This window comes from Manis pentadactyla, chromosome 9 (assembly GCF_030020395.1).
Source record: "Manis pentadactyla isolate mManPen7 chromosome 9, mManPen7.hap1, whole genome shotgun sequence".
Taxonomy (NCBI): domain Eukaryota; kingdom Metazoa; phylum Chordata; class Mammalia; order Pholidota; family Manidae; genus Manis; species Manis pentadactyla.
In genome coordinates, this window is record NC_080027.1 from 107382072 (window position 1) to 107405556 (window position 23485).

Sequence of the window (23485 nt, forward strand, 5' to 3'; positions counted from 1 at the left end):
TCAATTACTGTAGCTTTGCAAGTCTTGATGAGTAGAAGGACAAGTCCTTCCTAATTCTTTTTAAAGAGTGTCTTGGCAATTTCTCATCCTTTGCTCTTACACATAAATTTTAGAAGCAGCTTCTCAAGTTCCACATAAAACCGTACTGGAATTTTTATCAAAATAACACTGAATCTATAGATGAATTTAGGGAGAATTGACATCCGTACATCAGGCCTTCTTCATCTCATAGTATTTCTCCATTGATTTAGGTCTTCTTGAATGTTTTTTTTTTTCAGTGTTTTATTTTCCTTTGCAGCTGTTTTTTTTTTTTTTATTTTAAAAATTTTTTTTTATTAAGCTATCATTGATATGCACTCTTATGAAGGTTTCACAAGACAAACAATGTGGTTATTACATTCACCCTTATTATCGAGTCCCCTCCCATACCCCATTTGCAGTCACTGTCCATCAGTGTAGAAGGTGCCACAGAGTACCTATTTGTCTTCTCTGAGCTACACTGTCTTCCCTGTGACCCCACACACACCATGTGCACCAATCATGATACCCCACAATCTCCTTCTTCCTCCCTCCCCACCTGCCCTCCCCAACCCCTTACCTTTCGTAACCACTGGTCCCTTCTTGGAGTCTGTGAGTCTGCTGCTATTTTTGTTCCTTCAGTTTTGCTTTGTTGTTATACTCTACAAATGAGGGAAACCAACTTCTCAGATTCAAAGACATATGCACCCCTATGTTTATTGAAGCACTATTTACAATAGCCAAGATATGGAAGCAACCTAAGTATCCATCAGTAGATGATTGAATAAAGAAGATGTGGTACTTATACACAATGGAATAATATTCAGCCATAAGAAAGAAACAAATCCTACCATTTGCAACAACATGGTGAAGCTAGAGGGTATTATGCTCAGTGAAATAAGTCAGGCAGAGAAAGACAAATACCAATGATTTCTTGAATGTCTTTTAACTGTTATACTTTCCTGCATGTATTTTGTTACATATAGTCCTAAGTATCTTTCTTACAAAGGACTTTTATATTTTTAGTGTGTAAAATTACAGCTGACTTCCCTATTGATCTTTTCTAAGCGTCCTTGCTAATCTTTCTTATTTATCTGGTAGATTTTGGTGGATTTTCTGTAGATAATATCATCTGTGAACAATGACATTTTTATTTCTTCCTCACCCTTATACCTTTTCTTTCTTTTCTTTTCTTTCTTTTTTATCTCAGCTGACTAGGTCTTCCAGTTCAGTGTTGAATGGAAGTAGCAATGGTGGGCATCCTAGTCTTGTTAGTGATTTTGAGAAGGTTTTTTTATTTAGCTCTTTACCCTTGAGTGTGTGTATTGCAGAGATTTGTTTTGGATTTGTTTGGTTTCTTTTCCCTTTATCCTTTGTTTTGGTTTGGTTTTGTGTGGGGGTTTTGCTTGTTTGGTAAATATTCTTTATTGAATTAGAAAGTTCCCTTCTAGTCCTAAATTATCACAAGTATACATTATATTTTAGCAAATGTTTTTGTTTTGCATCAACTGGGTTGATCATTTTTTTCCCTTTTTATCTTTTAATGTGATTTATTTAATAATTTTTCTAAAGTTGAACTAACTTTGATTTCCTGAAATAAACCCAACTTAGTTGCATTAATTGATCTCTAACAATAAAATGGCCTCTCATTCTAGGGTAAATCCAATTTGTTCATCATGTACCAGTTTTTTTATATACTGATAGATTCAGTTTGCCAATACTCAATTTAATTTTTTTTTCATTTATGTTCATAACTGAGATTAACCTAATTTTCTGCTTTCTTTTAAGAGCTCTTTTTTCATTACTAAAGTGTAACTTTCAAAAAAAAAAAAAAAAACTAGAAAAGTAACAAGCATGCTAAGAGTATCTTTTTCCCCCCAGAAAAACAATTAAGAGTATGTTAAGAATTGTCTGACAGAGCTGCTGGTGTTATCAGTATATCTGAAATTTATACACTGTTATATGTCAATTATATCTCAATAAAACTGGGTGGGGGAGAAGATAACACCTCTATTCAGATGCTAGTGTATGAATGGGTGAAGCCTAGCACAGGAAAAAGAAAAACCAATATAGATGAACTTATCAGATCCACTAAGAGATCGTGCTGTTTATGAGTGGAGACCAGGATAGTTAGGTCGTGATAAAGAGGTAAAGCTGGGAAAGATCTGGAAAGTAGAAGACTAAAGAGGGCATGCCTAGTTAGAATTTAGTAGTAAAAGGCCCCCAACTGACCTGACCAGCATGAAATCAAATCTCATCGCTCACTAGAAGAAACTAAAAATATGCTAACTCTTTAATTTTTGCTTAGGATGAACCACAAATTTTGTGTTTTCATTAATTATCTTATTATCTCTCAGTTCAAATCAACATCCAATAAGAACGTATCTGTAGTGGGATGGATGGTGATGATGGCTGATGATGCAGAACATCCAGATCTCTTCTTGCTGACCGACTCTGAGAAAGGTGAATCATTAGGATTACTAGGGTGGGAGGTACTGCATATAAATAACTTTCAGAAAGCCAAAGCCTACTTTAACTGGAATACTTGACCAGAGGGCATGTTTGTGTAGTTTTATCTCTTGAGAAATATTTGTCGTAATGATATCAGTGTTTTTAGATACCAGTATCTATTAATTACTTATTTAATAAGCTTGTAAATAAGGTTATTTTCTTTGCTGAATGGTCATAAGCTTGAGAGTAAAAGCTCAAATAATCTGTAAAGAACTAACAACCAGAAAAGGAGGGAGAGAAGGAGGGAATTTGAGAATATACAGGCCACTGTTACTTTAAATCTCAGAGATTCACCATATGTCATACCCATCATTCATACCCTGAAATAAATTGTTATTCTTAAGTTCTGAGTGGCAGAGATTTTCCTTAAAGGATTTTTATTCCATTTCTTTTAATCAAATTAATTGGTTATTTTGACTCAAGTCACTTTCCAAATTAGTATTATTTTAATACTTTGCTTACAATATATGGAGACATTTATGAATCAAATTATTGGCTATGATTATATGAGTTTTTTAAATGGAGGAGAGAAGTTGGAGGGTGGGCCCTATACAGTCAGATCATACTCCTGACCCTACTTGTGCCTGTAGCGGACCTCGGGCTGTTGGTCATGAGAACAGATGCTTACATGATTGCAGCTCTTCCTTCATGACACTGCCAGCTGCTAATAAGTGCCACAAAGGAAACCAGAAATTTTTTCATGTTTGCCCAGAATCTTCCACTCCAGTATCTCACAACTGATACGATAATTACATTAACTTTTATTGACTATGATTATACTGACTTCTATTTATTTAGACTGTATTTTATATCAACAGATATTCTACTTTTAGGATATTATGGTATTTTAACTAAAAACGTAAGTAAGCAAATTTGTTGGATGCAGAAAAAATAATAGCAAAATGTCTTGTTTTGAGATGAACTAGATTTGCAGAATAAGGAATCCCTACTCAACATTCTGAATTCAAAGCTCCAGCCCCCCAAAATTCCAACTACATTATTCATGAAATTACATTTTAAAAAGAGATCGTTTTCATTGGGTTTTGTTAACAAATTCTTTTTAATTTCTTTAGTGTGCTTGATAGAACTGTGTCAGAGTAACCAAGGTCTTTATGAAGTCTATACAAATGGTCTTTTGGGGAAGGAGAGAGTAGATAAATGGCTGCTGCAGCCAGCTTACTTACAGATACTCCTTCTACTTAGAGTGATCTAAAGTTTGCATCTGAGTTCAGCAAAGCAAAACCATGTTATTGAATAACTAAACATCTGGTGAAGAAAACTTTTGCTTCTAGATAAAGAAGAATAAAATTTAATAGAGTAAAGGAAAGAGTAGAGTTTGATAAGAATTGAAAAATAAAAACTTGGGTCAATAAAAAAGGGGAAAAGATTCAACTTAGGGTAGTCTATAGAGCATGAATCCCTTTTCTCGGTTTATTACCTTAATACATATAACCATAAAAAAATTCTGTCAGTCACTATGTATCAGTCTTGAATAAGAGTCAACATTCTAATTAGGTCTACTAAACACACACAATGTAGATGAAATTCTGATTTTTCTAAAAGAGAAAAAGGTGCTTCCTCAGATTTTCCCAAAAATGCCCTCATTAGACCTGAAATTCTGTAATAATTTTGACAAAAGTAACTAAAAAACCAAAAGCACAGCTGATACTGATGTTAGCTGATTAATTCTTAATTACACTATACAGCTAGTGTTTTAAGTGTTAAACATATTCAAGCATTTTGGCCTGTAAAAACTTAATATTAACACCTCATATTTAGGTTATCTAAGTAGTACTGAGAACCAATATTCTGCATTATCCACATACACATCTAAAGAAGCCCAACAATTATTTATATATACTTTATTTAAGTACACTATTATGTAGATATACTTTAAAGAACATTTAAGAAGAAAAATAAAATTACTTCTCTTCCAGTTTATAAACAGCGAAATAGTGACATTCTGAGTAAATGAATAGCATATGAATCTACGTAGCATAGAAAACTTCGTTTATATTGGAAAATCGGGTATTAGAAACAAAGAATCATCTAAGAATTCATTTTTGAGAACTAAGAACTCTAGTCATGTTTTATTTTGCTCTTTGATATCTTACAAAATTATTTTATGTCAGTCTTACATTTTTATTATTTTCCTATTGTTTTTGATAATTTTAGGAAATTCATACAAGTTTCAAGCTGGCAACAGAATGAATGCAATGCTATGGTTCAAGCATTTGAGTGCCGCCTGCCAAAGTAACAAACAACAGGTGAGCAATTTCTCCTAATCCTCTAATGGTCTGTATGTTGGGAATGTATTTAAAAGAGTACCAAAGAGAAGTAAGTAGACCAATTTTCTGAAGGTAGTGGGAAAAAGGTACTGTTTTTATTCTTTGTCTTATAGATGCCAATTAATAAGACATTGAGTCTGCATTTAAGTGAAGAGGTGAGCAATAAACAAGTGAACAAATAACAAAATTTCAAATAGAGAAAACTGTATGAAGAAAATAAACTAGAACTATGTGATACAGAACAATGGGAGTAGAGACACCTTAAAATCAGTAAGAATGAGCAGCAGAAAACTCCCTAAGGAGATGACATTGATATGAATGGCAAGAAGGAACAGCTACATGAAGATGAGGGGGAACAGTGTTCAGTTAGAGGGAACAGAAAGAACAAAGATCTTGAAGCTGGAATGAGCCTAAGGTGTTCAAAATAGGAAATGTAGCCCATGTTGGCAGAGTACAGTGAGAAGGCAGGGAAGTGTAGCCCTAGAGGGGGTCAGAATTAGATGGCACTTCAAATTAATACAAATTATTCTGATTCATCTTTATTTGTTCTGTTGATAACTTGATGTAGCTTACAGTGAAACCCAAAACCACTTGGATTTGTTTTTATTTTACCAAAACAAAAATGGTCCAATTTAAAGGCTTTCAGCTATAAAAGGAGAATGAATCCATGGTAGTGTTTTCCCTAAACCCTTTTGCAGAGTTAAACCACGAATTGGTAGAACAGGAGAAACAAACACAACTGCAGTTACGGAAATTTCTATAGACTTTTTGGAGATACATTTTTGTATTTGAAATACAAATATATTCAGAAAAAAAATATGAATATGTTTGAAAATCATTGTCTTAAAGTACAGAAATACTAAAGTATATGGTGTTAGTAGCTAAATTTGAGTAATACACTCTGTAAGTTTATGTAGCTTATAGAAGTATTTTCACCCTGTGATATCAGGACCAAAGTTATTAACCCTTTTTTGATAAAGAAAGAAACTAAGGCGCAGAGATGCTAAATGGCCTGCACAAGGTCAAAAAAGTGAAAAATCATGGACTTGAGACACAAACCATCCTCATCCTTTAGGTCCATTCTTTTACATATTCTTTTAAATATTTTGAAATGGGCTTTGTTCTTTTATAATTCTTATTTTAAATATAATATGAAAGACTAATAATCGTATTTGGCACCATTCTTAGTAACCTCCATTAAGGACATGAAGTGTCTTGCCCATTTCAAGTTAGTGCCTGGGACAGTACACAAGAAACCAGAGCTTCTTTTGCCTAAACTAAGCTTTTTCAGGACTCCATGCTATACATTTTCTTGAAATGTTGCTTAAAGTATTAAGTGTCTTTTTTAAACTTCAGATTTCAAGATTCATCTAGACAGTGTATACATACCAACATAAAGGTTGGTTTTTTTTGTTGTGGTTTTTTTTTTACTGTATTAGTGGACTTCTAGCTAGTGAACTAGTGAACAGGTCAACCATATGTGCATAAATGGTTTTTGTTTGTTTCTGTATTTTACAAGAATCAGAGTAGTAGCAAATTTACAAATTAAAAACTGTGAAGTTTGAAAATTCTTAGTAGAAGGCTCTAATTGACTCCAATACAACACATCAAAGCATTTTCGGGCAACTTAGGAGGAAATTAAACTTTTACTTTATTTAAATACGGGCATCTTAAAACCAAACCGGAGAGTTCACACTTTAAGCCCTTAAGCATTTGTATTGTATTTGATTTATAATTCATTTATGATTATATTGTCAAATAATTTTTCATTTAGAAGCTGACATGCATAAGAGATTTACTTTTTCTTTTTTGAATATCGTAGGTTTTCAGAGAGATTGCTCAAGTGTCAGAGCTGTTAAGCTGTTTAAAGGACAGAGAAATGACCACTGACATATGAATGAATCTCTCTCCCAACACAAACTGATAGTAAAGGTTAAGAACATTTTTTTTTAACATGGTGAAACCCTTAGTCCTTTACTAGAGGACTCTCGTGAATACTAATTTTTAAAAGCAAAATATACACATATTTCAAAGAGTAATTGTTGAGTTTCCAACTTATAAGAAACCAAATTAAATTTGATCCAATCTACAAGCCAGCAAACTATTACATAACCTATTGATTTTTTTTTCAGTCACAAAGCATCAGATCAAAATTTAACAATTAATTTTATTCTTTCATACTTATTTTCATGATGATTTCACCAAAATTCTTAGTAAGATTTATTATAAAATTTTCATGTGGGGCTTTAAAGTTTGCATGTAGGAATTCATTATAATGTGTATAAGAAAATAAATAATGGCAAGCCTGTTTGTGTGAACCTCACCTACTAGAGCCGTTCTTACTCTTTTCTCTCTTTCATTCATTCATTGAGTGAACATCTACAGAGCCACCATATAAGAAAGATACTTCCTCCACCCAGTCTCCCATCCTGATTCCAACTTACTGGAAAGAGTATTAACTCATCTCAGTGATTTTTCTCCCAAAAATGTTCTAGTGTACTTTTATTCACTGTTTATAAATGCTTGCAGTACCATCTATCAAATTCCTTTTTAAAAAGATATTTAGGTCAGAAAGATTTTAATAGTTGGACTTACTCAAAATGACAAAAATAAGCAATAGTACTTGAAAAACAACTTTTAAATACTATCAATTTGTAAATGCTTATATTTTTTAGGTTCCTACAAACTTGATGACTTTTGAGTAAAAGCCTAAGAAGTTGGGAAAGTGAACTATAGCTCCTGCGTGAGAGCAAGGGCCTGAGAGGAGAGCGCCAACTGTAGACCAGTCCTGGGCCAGGTCGAGCCCAAAGGTTCCGGCTCAGCCTTTGGAGTTCTGAACCAAAAAAAAGCACTAATTTCAGGGAATGAAGTGAGATATTCCCAGAGAACAAATTGGAGTTGCAAAACAAACTGCCATGGACCAGGCTTCTTATCTCTGAACCGACCTGTGGAAACCACTGCCTTAACAGAATGAGAGGAAAACCAACATGAAACACCAAGCAGTGTGTGTGAAGCTTCTGGCGGTGCTGTGCTTGGAATAGATCGTAGCTAATTTGCATTTCTTTTAACTTTGTACTAATTTTGGAGGGGGGAATCACTTTTTTTAGATACTCTTTAAAAGGAAAAACCTGTTTCTTAGGAGTTACATCAGGAGCTGGTTCTGAACTGAGGTGTAAAGCTAGTCTGCCTTAGCGGGACTCCACCAGCCGCCCGGAAGGTGTGTTTGGCCTCCATTAGTCTGCAGCCCCGCTCATTTCTTGCAGCAAGAGTGTAGGCATTAGAAATGTTAATAATGGGAGTTGTTGGGGGTTGTTTTGTTTTGAATGAGGGGAGATTTTTTTAAACACTAAACTTCTGTAATTTAGTACTGTAAGGGGAACATTATTTCCTGCAGGAGGTGTAAAGGCTTGAGTGTTCCAATGCCAGGCACTTTTTTCAACTGGGCTCCAGAAAGCATGGTTGTTTTTAACTGGGTTTAAAGTTTAGCCTTCTATGTGAATGCATTGTTGGACCACAGATCTGCTTAGTAGTGAACTGTTATCCCAGCCTAGACTTTTCTGAGAAGATTGTACAGTAATTAAAATTTTCAAGTTAATTGGATTATCCCTTCTACCAGGCACAAATGATACTTATCAGCAAAGTGATCTATTGATAGTTCTGTCAGGATGTTGTCTTTTACAGTGTTTAATGTGCACGATGCCAGTTTTTGTTTTTGTTTTATTTCTATTACTTTTGTTCAACATAAGATTCAGGATCACATTTGTTTAAAAGAGATTCCACATAATGTATGCATTTTATTATAAGGCATACAAAGTAATTTTAGAAGGGGAAAAAGATGAAAGATTGAGATTCTGGAAATTTTAAGTATCAAAACTTTCCTTCTTACTTTCTCTTCTTTATTACAATATTTTTCTGAAAACTCACTGTAAGTCCCCACTGTGAAACCGTATTCTGTCATTAGTTGACCAAGCAGTTTTGTGAGAGCTCTTCTATGCAATAATTCATTTTAATTTCAAAAATATTGAATTACAAAAAGGAAGAAAAGTTTGAAGGTGAAGTGCCTTAGAGTATTAACAAAAAAATGTCACTTGAACAAAGGCTATGTGTTGGATGTCACAAGCTCAAGAGGCATCATAAATTTTAGCAGTGGCCCAGAGTAAGAAATGCTTTTTGATCGATACCCTCTAATAGACTTCTATTTCGTTGAGTCTCCCATAAAATTTCTCACATTTGCATTCTTAGAGAGTTGTATACTTTTTTTTATCATAGGAATTTCATTCTTGAATCCATAAAACTTAAATAGAAAATACTGCCTCACAGAACAATTAGCTAAAAATCTGTCCAAAGGAAAGTAGAAGAGCTTTTTTCTGAGTGCTGAGTTTTTTTCATTTAGTTTTCTGTTTGGAAAGGATATTAAGAAGTAAGATATTCTTCATACAGCACAGTTAGAAATACCATTTTTTCTGGTTTTACGGAAAGTGACATGGCTGGAGAGGGCAAAATATTGCCTGTGCTGAATGATGTTTTTCAATTTTTCAACTACTGACCTCCCAAGCTGAAGCCACGTTGGGTACATGAAAGATACCATCTGCTCAGCCAGCAGTATTACTATGTAGACCTTGCACATCTTTCTTTTGTTTTGCCTTTTTTTTTTTAATTCCTTAGTTTGTTTATTTCACTTCAGGAATAAGTGTTTTTAACAGTGTATGTGCTTTTAAGAAAATATTGTGGATGAGAACCCTGTGGATTTATTATTATTACTATTGTTTGTTTTCATAAATAAGCTAAGATATATTATAGTTTAACCATTTCTGTGGAGATATACAACTGGAAGTCAGAGCCTGACATCACAGTTTTGCCAAAGAGAGCGCCTCACTGGAAGATGTGTTTGATATTTTCAGCTCTAAACATTAATGGATGCTTGCACAGAATAAGAATAGTGTTCAAATTTGGTGAATAATCTCTGTACAGAATTGTGGCCTCTGACTGACTGAAAGTCTTAACAAACTCTTAACATAACTGCAGTAGAAGTCACCATTGTTTTTCAGTCTTAGATTCCTGCATTCAAAAAATCAGTTGCTGCTTTTGAAGATAGTTTTAGCATTTGAAGCAAATGGAAACCAGTGAGAGAAGGGAATTGAAATAGTGTAGGTGAATTTTTTATCTATAATTCACCAAATGATACCTAATAATAATTCAAGCTAAGAAGACAGGTCACCAAAATACATTAAATATCTAGTTAGTGTTTTAGTGGGAAGATAAATTTTTTTCCTTTCATTAGGTCCACCCTTAATAATATTAGTAAATTCGTGACCCAAAAGCTTGAAATTTCCATCTATATTAAGCTTATTTCTCTCCTAGCCAAGAAGAACTTATTAGAAAGTCTATTACAATTCAAATTTAAGCTACTTCATGGTAAACATAATGATTGGCATGTTATACAGCCTGGTGTAGTAGCATATAATACTAGCCAAAATACAGTTTGAGGCATATCTCATGTAACAGTTTATTTGAGCAGTTTATTTTGAACATACAGAAGAAGCATTATCAGTTCTCAAAGTAAACCTATAAAAATAACTGCATAGTGACCATACAGAGAGTATTTGGTGTCATGCCCCCTCTGTTTGGGCTCTGCTTATTTTTTCAGAGATATTTTTACTGTAACCTCCAAACTGTAAGAATTCAAAGAGAACTGATCAAGCACACCTTCCTATTCTGTTTTCTTCACTATGTAAACATTATTTGTGTAAACATTATAAAAAGGGATCCAAACAATTTGAGGTTGAGTATTTTTTCCTCCCTAGGCATCTGCTTCAAAGATTTTTTCCTGTGTGAAAAATGCCATATGACTATTGCACTACCTTCTCTGTGGACTGTCTTGGTACTGGGTCTTTCTGTATGTCACAAGTTAGGGTGTTTATAGTTGCAAAGTTTTTGTAAGTGGCTTTATTCCTCTTCTAGAAGATTTATAATGGAGCCCAAGGAGTGTTACTGTTATAGAAGGAAAAGATGTTTACAGTCTCTAGTGTACACACTCTATATATTAGTTTAAACTGGGCCCGTCTAAGAGCAGCCTAGCCTTGACCTCTTGACCTCTTTGGATTCCTAAAGTTTACCTGGCCAAATGACTTGAGCAGAAGTCTTTTTTTTTTTTCTTTCCTTGTCTTTTTCCTTTCTTCTCTAGTCTTTTGTTTTTAGGTTAAATCTGTAAGCAATACGCCTTTACTACTGAAAGCAAAACTATAGGGCATTGTATTAATTGAGCATCAAAAACAGTAGTAGATTTAATCCATTAATGTTTTAAAAGGTAACATTAAAAGACTATATCCACTATTAATTTCCTTACTGTTTTTTGAGGCACATTCCTTTACAACCAGTTTTTAAACCAACCATATTATCTTCTGCAAACAAGGGGTACCAGTGTTGCTTAACAGAAGGTAATCTTTAATAAAAGAAACCCTCTGCTTCAAAGGCTTTTGAAATAATTGGATCCCTTTTTGAAAATGAAGATGAATTTGACTGTCCCGGTGGAGCGATAATACTGCTGTTGCATGAATAGATAATATAAGGCAAGTGGTGAGGTTTGTCCAACTTCTTCAGTGGTCTTTTAGGGTTTGCTTTTATTTCTTCTCTCTTCTTTTGTATTTTTTCTTTCAAACATAGTAAATTTATGATTTTACAGCCAGAGTGGTATTCTGTTTTTTTCTAAGCATTGAGATACAAACATTGTTATTTAATTACACTGATGATAATTATTTTCCATGTGAGGTCAACCTTTTCAGAAGGATTAAAGTACTTTTTGGTTTTGCTCCCCTAAAAATGGCTTGTGTCTAAAGTGACTGTTTTTCCTATTTAGAAGATTGTAATACAAGAGATCTGTGTGCACTCTTAAGCTTATTGAAAGCAATTTCATCACACCAGTATCTCATACAGTGGGGGAAAATTTGGTCAGTGCCTTAACAATTTGAAGACCAATTTTAGGGCATCAAGTATAACAATAATCATTTGCCCTCTTACTCCTCTTGTTTCAGGAGTGTGTGCTCTCTCTCTCTCCACCAGCTTACTCTTTCTCCCAGCAAGTCTAAGAAAGTTGTACAGATGTCTGTAGGTAATTGTTGCAGTCCTTCTTGGTTTTAAGTCTCTTTAGACAAGCTTCCTCCCTGCTCCCCTCCTTCCAGAGTAAGAGATAAAAAATAAACCCACCAAAATCAACCTTTAAATAAGCACTTTCAAGAACAACTTTGAGGCACATCCATCCAGCTAAGTTTATTTTTATTTTGTGGTATTGAAGTTGTTTTGAGCATAGATTTAATTGCAAAAGCCTTTCAGAAAATCCCTGAAAGAATACAGTGCAGCCAGAAAGATTGGTCTGGGTTTTATTAAAGTTACTGAAATCTTCTAATGGACTCCCTCTGGTCCAGAAATGAGTTTTAGTTTGGTTCATTCTTCTATTTAAATAAGTCTCAGAACAAATAAGAAATCACTTAACCTACCAACTATTGTTTATTTGAAAATATTATGGCAAGAAAGCAAAAAACTCTAATATATAAAGGGAAGTTAAGAGACTAAACTAGCTTTCTCAGTAAAAGCAAAGCTTGGAAACATTTTGCTTCTCTAAGATTGCAAGATCTAGAACTACTACTGTTCAACTGAGTCAAGATGCTATTTTCACATGTTAAAGGACTGGTATGTTCTGAATGCACAAATACACATAGTCTGTAAAGACAAATGAAGGGTTAGCTGGTCCTCGAAGGTTAGCAGAATTTAAATTTTGAGTCCGGTCATTTGGACTGCAAAGTGGCGATGGGATTAAAGGGATACATAGTCAGAGTACTTTGGGATTTAACTTTTAATAGACAAGCAGAAAATTTCGTAAATATTAGCTGTGCTTTAGATACTGGGTAAAATGTTAAGTTTCCCCTGAAGATAATCACCTATTAGAACTATTCACAAATGGAGCCCAATAATTACTGGCTTACTAGGTCTGACGGAGTAGCTGATAATAAGTCACCACACTCTCCAGAGTTTCTACACCTTAATTATTGACAAATTCATCGTTTCACAGCCTTTACTTCAGGAAAGTGTGTATGTGAGGGAAAAGGGCGGGGAACTTGTTCTCAGTGTAATCTGAAGGAGATCGACACCTGTGGATACGTATCCAATGATAATATACAGGAAAACACAAGCCATTTTTATTTCCTTTTATCCGGTTGACCTGAGGTACTCTGATGAAGTGCTTGGTGGCACTATGACCTCCTGGGGCGATGTGCAACCTGGTTCCTCTCTCTCACTTTTTGTTTCTACTTAATATGCAAATGTGAGTGTGAGATTGTCAGTGTGTTTGCATAAGCTAACTTAAAATGAATTTACAGTTTTCTGAAATATTTCTATTGAAATAAATGACTTAAGAATACAGACTGTGTGGGGATAATTTGTTACCATATTTACATTTTTCTCATCAACGTTTAAAGTGCATTTTGTCATTAGTTTTTTAAATAAACACTCTAACTTGATTTATTTCATCTTTCTAAAATAGTCGACCAGGTTTTTGTTGGTATGGGGAACCTTCTGTCTGGGTAAACTTCAGTTGCTCTTCTTTATCTCAGAACAAGAATGTGCCCTGGCTTGTTTATAAATGGGATCTTGGGGAATAGAAGTCAAGGGTATAGTATTTCCAGCTATATCTCCCCACTCCAAGTATGTGGTATAATATGAGAAGTCCCCAGAGAAGCCTTTGCTAATACTGTATTTCATACTGTATTTCATAGATTCTAAGGCATGACATTTTTTACATTTTACCATTTCTGAAAACAGAATTCACTTTGCAGCCTGCAGGGCCTTAAATTGGAAGGGGTACAGAAATAACCTGCGTGGAGTCTCCTGTAAGTCATTGGCCAGGTTGTTGATTATGCCCTAAGAATTCCACATAAGCTTACCTCTAAGAAGCTTGGCAACCTCCAGACAGGACTGAGTACCCTGTGTGTGGACAAACCATAACTCAGATTTCAATGATTTTCTCATCTCTCTAGCTGCCTTTGAAAATTGTCACTGTCCCTGTACTTGGACCCAAAAGAAAGTGACAGTTCTCTGATGGAGTCAGCCTGTCTTTGCCTCACACAGGGCCACCTCTTGAGCATCAGTTATCCATGTATGTGCTAAGTTTATGGGTTCCCCTTTCTGTTTCATGAGTTGTTTGCCCCTGGGCCTGTACCTGTGTTAAGTCTTACTCTCTAGTGAAGTAAGTGTGCCTTAGCTGTTCATGACCCACCTTACCTATGAATTCTAGGATCAGTTTGTCAGGTTCAGTGACAGCACTGCTAGTGTTTTTATTGGAATTGCTTTGAATGTGTAGATTAATTTGATGATTAACAGTTTGGGAAAGTGATTCCAAATCATCAGTGAACATGAAATGTCTCCATTAAGGTTTTTCATGTCCCTCTGTCTTGCAGCTTTCTCCTTACTGGTTTCATACATCTCTTATTAGTTTATTTGTAGGTAAAAGTTGTAGGTGATTTTATTCGTTTAGTCATAAAAATTAGGTTTTGTTTCTATTAATATGACCTTTTTCCTGTTACATGTCCTCATTGGTAATCACTTTGTGTAGGAATGCTATTGATTTTTATGTTAATACTTAACATCCAGCAACCTTATTGAGCTCCCTTGTTTTTGCCAGGATGATTGTTTTTATCACATTAGCTGCAAATAAGGTGATAGATTGGGAGAAAATATTTGGAGTTCATATAACAAAGAATTTATGTCAAAAATATACAAGTTTTTGCAAGTAAAATTTATTCAATAGAAAAATGTGCTAATGGATATGAATAGACAATTCATAGAAGGAAGCCTATGTGGCTCATGAATGAAAAGATGTTCAACCTCACTCATGTGAAACACTAAATCGCTGGAGAGCTGGCACATTGTATCTGTCACTAGTGAGAAATAGAGAACCAGATATCACCAGTTACAGTGAGGCCAGGAAAAACTGCAATCCTCATGCATCCAGGTGAGAGCCATGCTGGAGAGCTGCTGAGCAGTATTAGGGAAATCGAGTAAGTATAAAGAGCATAGCAATTGAGGATTCCAACACTGGAAAACTTGCTAGCTCCCTGACCATAAAGGACTTAACCTTAACTTCCTCGTCTGTAAAATGTACACAGCAGAACCCATCATGAAGTTGGGAGCCTAGGTGTAGCTCGTGGATCTAGTACCCCTAGAGCAGGCCTAGCACATGGGAAGCACTGCTGGTGTGAGAGTCAGTGTCGTATTTACACACACACACACACCGTAGCCTGCCAGGTCTGGTTTTGGAGTCAGTACGGAGTAGGATTAGGGAGAAGGGAAGTTTAAACAGAATGAGGGGTCTTTGCATAGTTAAGTCAAAGTGAACTGAGAAGTATCTTCTTGTAAACCTGTAAATCAAATGAAGACTCCAGGTACAGTCATACCAGACAAGCTGTCAAGTTGAGAAAAATATGAGGAACACACCCTTTATTATTGATTATTAAGACCAGTATTTCACCCACCTGGGGTGCTTGTTTAAAACCATGACTTGAATACCACCCCAGATTGGCTAAATTGGAGTCTGAGGACTGTGGATGTGCACACTAAAACATGAATTTGATTTGGACTAATTTGCCCAGGCTCAGCTAGAAGCAACAATCACTGGATTTACTTTGTTACTGTCAAATGTGTCAAAGCCAAGATCTCATCCAGTTCAAGTTCAGACACTCTTAGCATCCATAGTAAGCTGTTTCGAAAGAAAGTAGAAGCAAGCTGTTTTTATTGCCAGAAACTATTATGAAACTTTAATAGGAAAACAAGACCCTTTTCCATAAGCTGTGGAAGAAAAACCTGGAGATTCACTGTAAATTTCTTATGTCTTAAATAATTAACAAGTTTAATCAATGAACCTCTACCAACCACCAAGTTTTATAGTAGCCATGATTTATGACTTTATGCAACCTAATCACATTTTAACAAATCTGAACAACCACACATCTTTGGGGTTACATTTTCTATTTTGAAAGCAATAAATGGCTATAATTTTGAGTGTAGTCCTATCTCCCTGGATCTTTGGGCTGGACAACCTAAGAATAAGTCCAGAGTATGACCTGGTGCAATTTGAATTGAGACCTTCGATTCTAGTCTGACTCGGCGTGGTATAGCAAATGAAGTTCTATGTTTCTTTCCAAATCAAGATAATTTACTGCCCTTGAGTAACAAATTTTATATGATTACTCAGTTTTACTACATTAAAACTGATTCCCCCTTTAAAGGATGACTCATTTCTGGTTTCATGTTTTTCCTTCGTTAAGAAGAGGTTTATATTCTGTTTCTCATGGATTAAAATAGTCCTCATATGCCCTCTGTTCTTTGAACTGACTGGTGACAGGAGATCCTGCATTAAAGGGACCGTCATAGGGGCCCTTCCTCATCCTGAGGGTGACTTGAGGCTCTGTGATGGAGTTCAAGCTTATTTTAAGTACTCCCTCTATGTGAACTTACAAAAAAGGGAAAAGGACAGTTCAGGGAGCAGCAAACGTGAGTGCTCCATAACACAGTGAGCTGTGAGTTTTGAGGCAGTAAAGAGGACTTTTCAAGTAATACTAACCCACAGCGATCTAGAAGCCATTGGTATATAATTGTTCCCAAAGGAACTAATGAGCTTTCCAACCTAGTTTAAATAGTAGGAAAGGAATATCCTTTAATAGTGTCTAACCCAAGTCATCTCTTCCCTTATGCTTATGTTTTCATAGTTTAAAATCTCATGTTAGCCTTTTTCTCACTTTTTGTCAGGGTGTCTCACTATTGAGTTTCTACTTCATCATTTATAGTATCATTGTCTCTATATTTATTTAGATCAGTGGTTTTCAACCTTGGCTGCAGCTTAGAATTATCCAGGGAACTTCAAAGATCCCAAAGCCCAGGCTGCACACCAGACCAATTATATAAGAAACTGGTATGGGAGGGAGTAAGATCCATCCATTAATAATTTTTTAAAGCTCCCCAGATGACGTGAATGTGTAGCCAGGGCTGAAAACCAATATTTAGATTGTTGGTCTCTAAGCATTACAGAGACTTTAGGACTTTGGGGCACCAGAGTCCACTGAAGGGCTTCCTAAGGCTTAGATTGCTGGGTCCCGCCCCCAGGGTTTTTGATTAACCCCCTTTGGGGTAGGGCCCCAAAACATACATTTCTGTAAAAGTCCCAGGGGAATCTGTTGCTTGGTTTGCGGACACTTTGAGAATCCCTGGAAATTAGAAAATGGATTAGAAGGAAGCACTGGAGGATCCCTCCTAAAGTGTGAGTGGGCAGCTCTGGCCCTGTAAGTGTGACGGGGGCCTGTCAGGAGCATGGTTGCCTGTGCTGGGTGATGGGAGGGCAGGAAAGGAAAAGGCACCACCCCAACTTAGGGAGCTTGGCATCTTGCTGAAGAGGCAGAGCTGGTGGCTGGGCAGCAGCAAGGTTCCCAGCTGCTGTGGAGGTGAAATTTGATCTGGGGCAGATATCCCATGCTCCCTGCAGCTCAATGCTACACGACTGGATCAGCTGTTTTCAACTGCTTGCAACAATGTATTTACTCACAAAGGAATTATTTCAGAACATCCATAATTCCCTTCCCCCCCACCCCAACAACATCAAAAAAATATCCTGAAACAACAGGAAAAAAATTGTTTTGTATTTGAATGCCATAGGCAGGGCCATTCACTCCAGTTTACCATAGGCCTCACCACTCCCTATAGTCTTTGGACCAGTTTTCTTCACTGACTTAGGTGTTGTAATGTGATTCCTGGAACTGAAGCCAGTACTTTATGACCTAGAGGGAAGCCCGCCTGAATGCAAAGCTGTCCTCAAAGAGTGTAAGGAAAAGATGGAAAGCACCAAGGCTCTTAATGATTTCCTTGTGCTGCTGCAGTGACCCCACCCCAGAAGAGTCTTACTGCTGGACTTCTATACAGTGATAAACTCTTTTTTTTTTCCCCCAAGAGAAAAAAAAGGACAGAAGAGGAAAAGGAAATAAAAGAGAAAAGGGAGAGGAGAGAAGGAGAAAAGACAGAAAGTGGAGAAAAAAACAAGCAAAAAGAAGAAAAGGCAGGCCACCTCTACAACCCATGTGCACTGGTAAGGAATGATGGAGCAGTAAAAAATACTTTAATAGAGGAATCTCAAGATTTCTGCTTGTGCCCCCAATATATGAAAGTTTTAAAATACAACCAGGTGGTTAAAATAAGAGAAACACCTATTCCTTGTGCATTTATTACAGGGGAGGAAATGCAACCTCCACGGGCCGTAAGTGTGTAACCCCCCTGGATGCCCTGAGGCACCAGTATGTGCTGCCCTGTGTCCCTTCAGGGGCAGCTCTGCTGTAAAGGGAATGTTCTGTTCTTTTTCTTGGGTAAACCGGACGGCCCCTGCTGACTCTTGAGTCCAGGAGGAGGATGACACGCCACTGCCTTCTCCCGGGAGTGGGGATTGATTGGTTCAGGGTCCACAGCAGGCCCTCTGCTCCCTCCCTCGGGGCCTGTGCTCCCTTTGTTAACAGCACCAACTTCTTCAGAGATGCTGAACTCTCATAAACTCTTAAAGCCAGATTGTTCCCCTCTTTGCTTTTGTTTTGATGTATCTTAAAATAATTAGGCTTTTACTCTCAAATATTTCCACCCTCTGCTACTGGCTGAAGAGGCATCCCGCACCAGGAAAAGGTTTGCTACCATGGTACCCAGTAAACAACCGCCAAACAAGCCAAAGGTCGCTCACATCAAGTTCTCTTGTACTTGTGGTTCTTCCATCCGCCTGGAGCTATGTAATTGCTGTCAAAAAATGTAACCCACTGCACCTCTGTGGAGCTCAAGAAAAACAGCTCCTTGAACTTTCGCCAGTGACTTCTTGCAACATCTTTATCCTTTTGTTAGTTAGCAAGTTGGTCTAGGGAGAAGTCTTCCTTCTTTTATTCTTGGAAGCATATACTTGGGAGTGTCCAGTAAACCCAGTATGTGCTGCAGTCCTGCTCCACACCAGGTTCTGGGGACTGGGAACCAGTCTCTCACCGTCAGGGTGGGAACAGAGCTGAGAAGGAGCAACCGAGAACGAGGAACAACCCAGTGCCTGGTGAGTGAGCACCTGCGCAAGACAGGCAGTGTGTCAGCCAGCAGCTGAGGTCAGACACGGGCGCTCCCGGGGAAGAAGGAAAGTCTGGGGGCAGCTACCTCCCCATCGCCCGCTCCAGCCCTCAGCAGAGGTGACCACGAAGCAGCTGACCTCCTGCCCACCTTCCTCGTCCTGCCCTGTGTCTCCACACCATGTCCCTACGGGACCCTTGTAAGTTCCCAGCAGATTTCACAAAAAACTTAGCAATTTGACCATCATGTAATCACCAATGCCTGGTTATAATCTTACTCATTTTAAACACAAGACCTCATTTATTCTTTATAATGACCCTATGAAGTAGGGATAATTCCCAAATTACAACAGGAAAAGTCAGAGGTTAAGGAATTTGCTTGCCTCCGTCACTCCTCGAGGGGGTGGAGCCAGGATTCAAACTCTGATTGGCCTGGTGCTCACCCCCCTGGTAGCTGCTGGCTTTCAGAGCTGTAACTTGGAATTTGCGGGCGCAGAGCTAAGCATTGCAAAGCTCAGCAAATAAAGTTGCTGATTTATTACGTGACTCAAAGAAACAACCACCCAGCAGCTTCCTGTTTTAATCTTGCTAATGACAGTTTCTGAAGAAATTTCGTGGTCTGTCAATTTACGAATGTAATCTTTTTTTTTTGTTCCCCAATGGTTGTGTAGAGCCAGAGCGCTCCAGAAGGATGCACTGCGCTGTATCTGGTCCCTGGAGTTTTACCACCTCTGAACAAAACCCAGAGCAGTTAATGTACCTAATCCTGAATTGCTTAGAGGCCACATGCCTGTGCTAGACCAGGCAAGTTCTGCATCCTCAGAAGCGCTGCCCTGTGACCTAGGAGGTCGGGGGGAGGCCTGACAGAGGAGGTTTACATGTGGATAGGATTTAGGACTGGAGGAGAATGGGAAGCAAAACCGGAAGGATACAACTGCGTTTGGGAAGAGTTCACATTGAGCTCCACAAAGCTGGAAAAGAAGGTTGGAGCTGACCCGCTCAGGGCTTTAACTGGCAGGACCAGGACTTGGAGCTTCAAGCTGGGGAAACAACAGGAAGTAGTTATGCTCCAAGGTGGGGGAAGAAGATCTGTCCCAAGGTGGGAGCACAGGAAAGAAAAGACTGGAAGTATTTTGAAGGAAGGATGCTCCTCTGTCCTGTGCACCCAACCCTGCTCTCTGCTAAGCAGAACAGCTGGCAATAATGATGAACTGATTTGTCAGTGGGCTGCACTGCACTTCAGTGACAACACGATGCCCGTTCTAGAGGGTCTGCTCCCAGGACCCTCCATGTTCAAATTCCCATTTCACTCTACTCCTCTCAACTGTACTTAACTACCCAAGCCTGTTTCCTCATCTGTAAAATGAACGAAAAATGGCCCCTCCTCCTTAAGGTTATTGCAAGGTTGAGTGAGATAATGCATGAAAAATGCAAAGCATAGGGGCTGGCACTAGTGAACACTCAGCAGATGTGGGCCGCCAGTTTGCCAATTCTGCTTCCTTGGACAGCTGGAACGAACACCTCACAAGTGTTAGGGACTCTGTGAAGACTTGCCCGCTGTGGAAAGTGGCTGTTTTGCTCTCTCTGAAATGTTAGACACTGGCAAACAGCTGAACGGTGCAATCAAGCAAATTTAAAGTACGCTCCCTCTCTAGGGCTTCCCAAAGGATAAGCTGGACAGAGGCAACTTTCTAACACAAGTGTCAGAACTTCTTCCATTCTGGCAGGAAAGCATGACTTCGTAGGTCCTTGTTTTATACTGTTGTACATGCAGACTGTTCTCCCTTTGTGTTTATACTACATCCTGGAGCCAAGCTATAACAGAGCCCCTAGGTGGGAATCCAGGATGCTTTTGGACCCCAACTATAGAAGTTAAGTCCTGAGAATACTGGAAGGGCCCTTCACACCTGGCTTCACTCATTCTATCTTCCTTGGCCCTGGACATAGAAGGAGAGGAGGGATGAACGTTTATCCATCTCTGTGTGTCCAGATACTGTGCTGTGCATTCAACAGAGGTCATGTTACACGATCCTCACATCAGTCCTGTGAGGTAGGAATTGTTATCCACATTGTGGTAAATGAGAAAACAGTGTCTTGGTTGGAGGGTCTTGCCCAAACTCACATACCTAGCCGGTGTTGCAACCTAAATCCTGCCTCTTGCGCACCTGGTGAAAGCCCCTTCCCTGCACATGCGCCTTGTCCCAGGGTCTCACCCCAGGCCCCCCGGTAAGCCTGGTACTGCTGTTGCTCTGACTCAAATTCAGCAGGGTTTTGTCACAGGATGCTTGTGAGGATTGCAGTTTTCATAATGGTGATTTGTTATACTCATTATGCAGAACTATGTAATTGGGTGTAAATGTAAACACTGCAAGCTCTAATCAAGCCCAAATACCATCTTACTTCATCACAAGTAAATGACAGATTGAATGAAAACAAAAGCCATAGGACCGGATCTGGAAAGGTGTGGTAGATGGACTTTCTTGCTCCTCACTGAAGAAAGCAGGAGGGTGTGGGGAGTCACTTCACACAGAAACGGAACACCAAGCCACAGAACCTTTCCACTTGTTTTAATTATGCTTTTTACAGATGGATTCCAAAGAAAATAACTTATATTTGTACTTCTCACCTTTTCAGTATCTTTGCTTATAAAGTCAGTCATGTACTGAGTGTCCCTGTGGTTCAAATACAATATAGTTAATGAATGAAGAACGAGGGATAATGTTCCTGCTACAGAAAACCTCACAATTTAAGGGAGAAGTGGGGAGGAAGGAGTTATAGAAGGAAAACAAAACATATACAAGGTAACTTACCAACAAATGGGAAACACAATAGCTGTGGGTGTGGAGTGGCCAGATTGTGCTGTTCCGTGGCTGGCTGCCTGATCAAGCCAAGTGTCAAAGGATATCTGTGTGCCTTGGTACAGGCCTGGGCCTACATCTGGCCTTAACTTTCAGGTTTCAGAAATGTCATGTAATCAGTCCACTCAAGGTTGACCAGGCACCATGGGATGGAATCCTATGAACCAAAGTCACAGTAGACTGATGTAAAACCAGAATGTCAGTTGAACTGACTTAAAATGAGGGACATACTTTTCTAGTTACATACCCAGGCCACCTGTCTCTGCTGTGCACCAGGGACACTGAATTCACTTTGAGAAAATCGTTTGTTTCCAGTTCAGCAGTAAGGAACTTGGAAGTCACTGCTCTATCCTAACAATAAGTTAAAAATTGAATAGACTGAAAATTCAACAACTTTCTAGGATCCATAAGAAAGGGGCAAATGGCTGCCCTCAAGATTGGAGAGGTGAATACAGGGAGTCATGGCTTACCGGGACAGAGACCACCCCAGGAATCAGTGCCAGTCAGGAAAACCTGTACCATAATGGATGGACTGTGGGAGGCTCAGTGCGGACAACTGAGAATTAAAGCTCCAGGGGACCTAGTTATAGGGGGGACCCCACCATTTTGTGATATTTTACCTCCAGGAGCTTGATCTGGTTCTCACAGTAAAGATCCAAGAACAATCCCCTCATGCTTCCAGCAGGGGATGTAGAGGGGCCTTTTTGAAATATGCCACAGCAGTCTGTTCTCAATAAGGCCTGCCCTCAGGGGGGAACCCGACCTGCCGGGATATTCCTGGAGACTGACTGACCTGGGGGAGGGGAAGTACCCAACTCAGCCCACTCCAGCCATCCTGTTCCACCTCAGGGGAAAGGAAAAAACAGAACCACCTGTGAAGTTCACAGTCCAGAGGCTCACTAAAAGGCTGAGACCTAATCGTAGGACTATAGAGCCTTCCCTCTCCCCCAACACCTCACCACCACATTACTGTGGGCCTATTTACAGAAGTTCCTTTTACCCAGAACATCAGGTCCAGCTACCAAGAAAAAAATGACAAGACATGCCAACAGGCAAAAAACACAAAATAGACAGGGCAAGCATCAGAACCAGACATAGCAGGGATGTTGGAATGATCAGACCAGGGATTTAAAACAACTAAGATGAATATGCTAAGGGCTCTAATGGGTAGTGTAAACAGCATGCAAGAACAGATGGACAGTGTGAGCAGAGGTGGAGACCCTAAGAACAAAAAAGAAATGTTAGAGATAAAAAACACTAACAGAAATGAAGAATGCCTGTGATGGGCTCATCAGTAGACTGGACATGGCTGAGGAAAGATCTCAGCACTAGAGAATATGTCAATAGAAACCTCTAAAATTTCAGAGCAAAGAGAAAAAAAAGACTTAAAAACAGAATATCCCAGATCTATAGGACAACTACAAATGGTATCACGTGTGAAATTGGAATACCAGAAGCAGAAGAAAGAGAAAAAGGAACAGAAAAATATTCAAAACAATAAAAACTGAAAATTTCCCAAAATTAATGCTAGACACCAAACCACAAATCCAGGAGGTTCAGAGAACACCAAGCAGGTTAAATGCCAAAAGAAACTGTACCTAATACCATTTTCAGATTACAAAAAAAATCAAAAATGAGGAAAAAGTTCCTGAAAGGAACCAGAGGAAAAAACATACCTACCTATACAGGA

At 38.3% G+C, this 23485-nt stretch overlaps 1 protein-coding gene across 3 annotated transcripts in view; it reads left to right on the top strand.

Moving 5' to 3' along the window:
- The window catches only part of RALGPS2 (Ral GEF with PH domain and SH3 binding motif 2), a 308189-nt gene extending 294957 nt beyond the window's left edge, over positions 1-13232 (top strand). For all 3 annotated transcript variants that reach the window (XM_057507909.1, XM_036916777.2, XM_036916775.2), the window contains 3 exons: positions 2376-2481; positions 4705-4796; positions 7493-13232. In XM_057507909.1, coding sequence (XP_057363892.1) covers positions 2376-2481; positions 4705-4796; positions 7493-7522 — 228 coding nt within the window. In that variant the 3' untranslated portion in view covers positions 7523-13232. The remainder of the gene's footprint in view (positions 1-2375; positions 2482-4704; positions 4797-7492) is intronic.
- The last annotated feature ends 10253 nt before the right edge of the window (positions 13233-23485 follow it).